This window comes from Odocoileus virginianus, chromosome 4, assembly GCF_023699985.2.
Source record: "Odocoileus virginianus isolate 20LAN1187 ecotype Illinois chromosome 4, Ovbor_1.2, whole genome shotgun sequence".
NCBI lineage: Eukaryota > Metazoa > Chordata > Mammalia > Artiodactyla > Cervidae > Odocoileus > Odocoileus virginianus.
In genome coordinates, this window is record NC_069677.1 from 19,555,140 (window position 1) to 19,561,682 (window position 6,543).

Genomic DNA, 6,543 nt, shown 5'->3' on the forward strand with positions numbered 1-6,543 from the left:
TCTATTAAGACTCCCTTCCCAGGATGGGTCTCCATCCCTAGCTCTTTTGTCTCTCTTATTATCGTTTATATTTTGTCCTACCTCCCTTTGAAGACAATGGGCTGCTTTTCTGGGAGCCTGATGTCCTCTGCTAGCGATCAGAAATTGTTTTGTGGAGTTTGCTCAGCCTTCAGATGATCTTTTGATGAATTTGTGGGGGATAAAGTGGTCTCCCCAATCTATTCCTCTGCCATCTTAGCTCCTCCCCCCTCCTTTCCCAATTTTGAACCAGGAGTTAGGCACCTCCTTTCAGGTTAAATTCCCTGAGCAAAGAAAGCCTGCCTTTCAAGACATCATCAGAGCTGGCAGACTTATGTGATCATTAGAGTCTACTTTAAAGGCATTGAATTCTCAAGGAGTATTAAGCATCGTAAATTCTTAAGGATGCCCAACATTAGCAGCTTCGGTTCCTTGTTAGAGAGTTCCATCTCTCTCTTCAGCTTCTTTTCTTTCAAGAGAGACAGAATTGCAGCAGTCTCTTGTGCAGTCAGATCAGAGCATTTTGTATCTGTTTCAATTTGCTAATCAGTGAGGTGTGTTCCCTGTATTAATAAGGTAGTACTCATGCATGGGCTTAGCTAGTGGCTCCGAAGTAAAGTATCCACCTGCAATGCAGGAGACACAGGAGATGCAGGTTCGATCCCTGGGTTGGGAAGACCCCATGGAGGAGGCAATGGCAGCCCACTCCAGTATTCTTGCCTGGGAAATCCCATGGACAGAGAAGCCTGGCAGTCTACAGTCCATGGGGTCGCAAAGAGTCAGACACAACTGAGCATGCACACACAAACTCACACATTTTATTTGGACATTATGACAACAATTTAGTTTTATGTTATTTAGTATATCTGGCCCTTGTAGGTGCTTTTATGTCAACATCATGCTCAATTATAAGCTCTTGAATAAAGGGGATTTTATTATCAAGTCATAAAATATACAAGTTCTTTGTATAACTTAATATGCTGGGAACTGTGGTGGGGACTACCTATAGGAGATACAAATTATTTTAGGCATAACTTTTATTTTCAGGGAACTTGAAGTCAAAGTGAAGACAATACAGGGACCTGAGTAATTAAAACACATGACAAAGTTCAGCAAGAATTTTTAGAATCAAAAATGCATGGTGTTCAGGGGACAGAAAGAGGGAACCAGCAAAGGTTTCATGGAGGAGATGGCATTTAATAGGAGCCTTAAAGGATGAGCATGGTTTCTTAAGGGAGAGACATTTTTGGCATGTTAGACATCTACCCATGTATTTATTCATCAACTATTATACTGTGCTGTGCTGTGTTCAGTCACTCAGTCATGTCTGATTCTTTGTGACCCTATGGACTATAGCCCACCAGGCTCTTCTGTCCACGGGATTCTCCAGGCAAAAATACTGGAATGGGTTGATGTGTCCTCCTCCAGGGGATCTTCCCAACCCAGGGATGGGACCACTGTCTGCTATGTCTCCTGCATTGTAGGCCAATTCTTTACCACTGAGCCATCCTGCTAAATGTTAGTTGCTTTTCTGGGCACAGGAAATAGAACAGTGGCCCCCAAATGATAAGATTCCCTGTTTTCATGGAGCTTAACTTCTAGTGGAAAAAGACAACAAATAAATAAAGAATAAACAGTTGAAGGATTTTAGGTAGTGAGAAATGATGTATGGGAAAGAAAACAGGACAACTGATTTGAAAGTAAAAAGGAGGGGGTAGCAAAGTGAAGAGGAACTAAAAAGCCTCTTGATGAAAGTGAAAGAGGAGACTGAAAAAGTTGGCTTAAAGCTCAACATTCATAAAACTATGATCATGGCATCTGGTTGCATCACTTCATGGCAAATAGATGGGGAAACAGTGGAAACAGTGGCTGACTTTATTTTTGGGGGGCTCCAAAATCACTGAAGATGGTGATTGCAGCCATGAAATTAAAAGACGCTTACTCCTTGGAAGGAAAGTTATGACCAACCAGACAGCATATTAAAAAGCAGAGACATTTCTTTGCCAACAAAGGTACGTCTAGTCAAGGCTATGGTATTTCCAGTGGTCATGTATGGATGTGAGAGTTGGACTGTGAAGAAAGCTGAGCACTGAAGAATTGATGCTTTTGAACTTTGGTGTTGGAGAAGACTCTTGAGAGTCCCTTGGACTGCAAGGAGATCCAACCAGTCCATCCTAAAAGAGATCAGTCCTAGGTGTTTATTGGAAGGAATGATGCTGAAGCTGAAACTCCAATACTTTGGCCACCTCATGCGAAGAGTTGACTCATTGGAAAAGACCCTGATGCTGGGAGGGATTGGTGGCAGGAGGAGAAGGGGATGACAGAGGATGAGATGGCTGGATGACATCACTGACTCGATGGACGTGAGTTTGAGTAAACCCCGGGAGTTGGTGACGGATAGGGAGACCTGGCGTGCTGCGATTCATTGGGTCGCAAAGAGTCGGACACGACTGAGCGACTGAACTGAACTGAACTGAGCACAGTGTGAGAGAGCTCCCCAGATAAATGAAAGGAAGAAGCCAACCATGATAAAGGTCTTGGAGGGAGTGTTCCAGGGGAGAAGAGGTTGTAAAGGCCCAAAAATAAGAAGCACAGAATGATCAAGAAGCAAAGAAAGCCAAGGTGGCTAGGACATGGTATTTGAGGTAGAGAATGGGCTGAAGAGAGAACACAGAACAGGCAGCAGTTAGCCCTGATGAGCTGTTTAGGAAATATGAATTCTCTTCCAATGTATTCTTGAAGACGGCATAGAAAAAATCCGAACAAAATTTTTGACCTGCCCAATGGGAAAGAAGCCATGTCCCTTACCCTTTCCCCTGCCTCCCCCAGTCCCGAGAATTACAGGATAGGAAAGACTGCCATAGCTAACGTGTCATAAACTAGAGTCATAGTGGAGAAGGTGAAAAAGAGGTGGGGGACTGGAGTTGTCATTTGGAAGTAGGCCAACTGGGTCAATGGTGGGGGAGCAGTAAGAGAAACACAGGATGTGATGGAAGCAGCCTTCAAATCCTAGGGACACCCAGCCTAGACTAGGAGGAGGAAGTCCTTCTCAGAGTGCTGTATTCAGAGATCTCACAGTAAGTCAGGAAGGTAGAGTGTAAGGGGAGGCGAAAGGAGAAGACAAGGTGAATCGAAGAAGAGAGAAGTCCAAGTCCTTACAAAGCACATCAAGAAATGTGCACCCAGAGCATCCAGCAATGGGAACCCATGCAAGGGCTGTGAGCAGTGAGCTGGAAAGGCAAGTGGTCATGATTCCAGTGCAGAGAGTCCAACAGGAGCATGTGGGAGGGGGTATGAAACAGATCAATTTGAAAACTACCACAGCAATTAAGTTAGGAGACAACAGGGTCCTCAAGCAGGAGTGCTTTTTTTCCTGCCAACTTGCAGTTGGCAACATTTAGAGTTGTTCTTGATTGTCACAACTCTGGGCTTGGTTGCCACTGGCTACCTGTAGTAGGCAGAGCCAGAGATGCTGCTAAACACCCTCAATACACAGGACACCTCTCCACACCCTCCAAAACAATGAGGTGTTATCTGCTCTAAAATGTCAGCAGGGCCAAGCTTGAGAAACACTGACCTAAACTAAGGCAACAGTTCAGTTCAGTTCAGTCGCTCAGTCGTGTCAGACTCTGCAACCCCATGAACTGCAGCGTGCCAGGCCTCCCTATCCATCACCAACTCCCGGAGTCCACTCAAACTCATGTCCATCGAGTCAGTAATGCCATCCAACCATCTCATCCTCTGTCGTCCCCTTCTCCTCCTGCCTTCAATCTTTCCTAGCATCAGGATCTGTTCAAATGAGTCAGCTCTTTGCATCAGGTGGCCGAAGTATTGAAGTTTCAGCTTCAACATCAGTCCTTCCGAAACATTCAAGACTGATTTCCTTTAGGATGGACTGGTTGGATCTTCTTGCAGTCCAAGGGACTCTCAAGAGTCTTCTCCAACACCACAGTTTCAAAGCATCAATTCTTTGATGCTCAGCTTTCTTTATAGTCCAACTCTCACATCCATATGTGACCACTGGAAAAACCATAGCCTTGACTAGACGGACCTTTGTAGGCAAGGTAATGTCTTTGCTTTTTAATATGCTGTCTAGGTTGGTCATAACTTTCCTTCCAAGGAGTAAACGTCTTTTTATTTCATGGCTGCAGTCACCATCTGCAGTGATTCTGGAGCTCCCAAAAATAAAGTCTGTCACTGTTTCCACTGTTTCTCCATCTATTTACCATGAAGTGATGGGACTGTATGCCATGATCTTTGTTTTCTGAATGTTGAGCTTTAAGCCAACTTTTTCACTATCTTCTTTCACTTTCATTAAAAGGCTCTTTAGTTCTTCTTCACTTTCTGCCATAAGGGTGGTGTCATCTGCATATCTGAGGTTATTGATATTTCTCCCGGCAATCTTGATTCTAGCTTATGCTCCCTCCAGCCCAGTGTTTCTCATGATGTACTCTGCATATAAGTTAAAGAAGCAGAGTGACAATATACAGCCTTGACACACTCCTTTTCCTATTTGGGACCAGTCTATAGTTCCATGTCCAGTTCTAACTGTTGCTTCCTGACCTGCATACATATTTCTCAAGAGGAAGGTCAGGTGGTCTGTTATTACCATCTCTTTCAGAATTTCCCACAGTATTATGATCCACACAGTCAAAGGCTTTGGCATAGTCAATAAAGCAGAAATAGATGTTTTTCTGAAACTCTCTTGCTTTTTTGATGATCCAGTGGATGTTGACAATTTGATCTGTGGTTCCTCTAAGACAACGGTACATGCACTGAAATGAAAGGGGCAGAACAGAGAGGACTAGGTGATATATCAGATCCAAGAAACCATCATCAGGCTTTTGGGATGAATGTGGAAGTCATGGTGGTCTTTACTGAGAGAGGAATTCTGTGAAGAGGACAGAGTAGGTCTGCGGAGGAGAAGCTGGAGAATTCTGTTTGACTGCTGAGCTGGAGAACTGAGTTGGAGGTGTCTGTGGAACCAGAAATTAGAAATGGGAGTTGCAGTTGAATATATAAGATTTCTTGACAAGGGAGGAGTCTTGGAAGGTAATTGCTGAGTACACAGGGAAGTCAAGAGAAGACACCTGGATAGGGATGGAATGAGGCTACATCTTTAGCTGGATTTAGCGTCCATCCATGTACACATGATGCCTGGAAGTGTTGTGGGAGCATCTGGCGCTGGCATCACTTGTAACAGCAATGTTTATATTGTCTTTTTTTTACAGGAACGAATACAGGCCGATGAAGTGATCGCGATCCTGGATCAAGAACAGCAAGGGAAGCACGCAATGAATATCAATCCCAAAGATGAGCTATAAAAATGAGAAAAAGAGTACTCTATCAAATATTTATTTAAATTGTTAATCTTATGAGAACTTTTTTATTTTTGTACAGAGCCACGGTATAAATTAACATGTTAATATGAGTCAGCGGATCTCCCTTCTGTGCCTAAGGATGCTTGCTTTGCCTCAGTCTGTCTGTCTGTTTTGATTTTCCCAGCAGATTGTCTCTCAAAGCCCAGTCACCCCTTTTCCACCATGCGTGCGCGTGCGTGCACACACACACACACACACACACACACACACACACTTCATTTGCTGCAGATCCTAAAACTCAAGCAGAAAGAATAAGTCCATTCCTGGTGAAACAACTCCTATGCATGCCCAGATCTAAAGTTAGAGTGTGATTGGACTCAAAAGGCTTTTCTGGCTCTGTGCCTTTCAGCCACTATCTCTCCCAGAGCTGATGGCTGTGACTCTGAAGAGTCCATGGCGAGGTCAGAACTGCTTCAAGTCACTGCCCTGAGGGCCCCCCAGGCTCTGCAAAGGAGCAGCTCTGATGAAGACTGTGAGACGGAGGGGTCAGCCTCCCCAGGCCTGGGTGGAGTTTTTGACTCTGGTGTTTTTAGCACAGAGCACCCTTACACTGGAAGCTTTGATTCACCCTCCACTATGCACTAGTCCAGAAAAGACTGCCTAGGATTGCTGTCTTTAAAAAGTGTTGTTCAAGGGTTGAAATAGAATGGCTCTTCATCCCAGCAATCCTGGAAGAAAATCTTTAATCCCACCTGAATGTGGGCACCATGGCTACATTGCCCGAGAGAGGGATGTTTTGTTCTTCAGGGAGAAAAAATGGACTTCTGGTTGATTCCACTCTTCATCTGAGTGTATTTTGAGCCCCCCCTCCCCCTTTCCCCACCTTTGGTGCTCTCCAGCTCATGGATTTTAGTGTTTGTATCTGATTTGTTTAATAAAGGGAGGCTTGTTTTAATATCGAGCATTTGTTTTTCTTCTCCCAAATGTTTGGTTTATCTCCAGATAATCCAAACAGGAGCTTTGGGGACCACCCAGGGATAATATTGTGTCATGGTTCATTTTGTTGGCAGGGGCTTGGGGCTGCAAGGAAGGTATGAGCATTCCGTCTGAAGAAACAGAGATGGTTAGCAAAAAGGTGTTAATCCAGAGAATATCTGGGGTCCTTGATGCTGGTTCTAAGGAAGATACTGCCAAGATAGTGTTT

General features: G+C 44.3%; 1 protein-coding gene across 1 annotated transcript in view; it reads left to right on the top strand.

Annotated features, from left to right (window-relative positions):
• The window catches only part of P3H2 (prolyl 3-hydroxylase 2), a 175,507-nt gene extending 169,213 nt beyond the window's left edge, over window positions 1-6,294 (top strand). The window contains exon 15 of the mRNA XM_070466245.1: window positions 5,250-6,294. Coding sequence (XP_070322346.1) covers window positions 5,250-5,342 — 93 coding nt within the window. The 3' untranslated portion in view covers window positions 5,343-6,294. The remainder of the gene's footprint in view (window positions 1-5,249) is intronic.
• The last annotated feature ends 249 nt before the right edge of the window (window positions 6,295-6,543 follow it).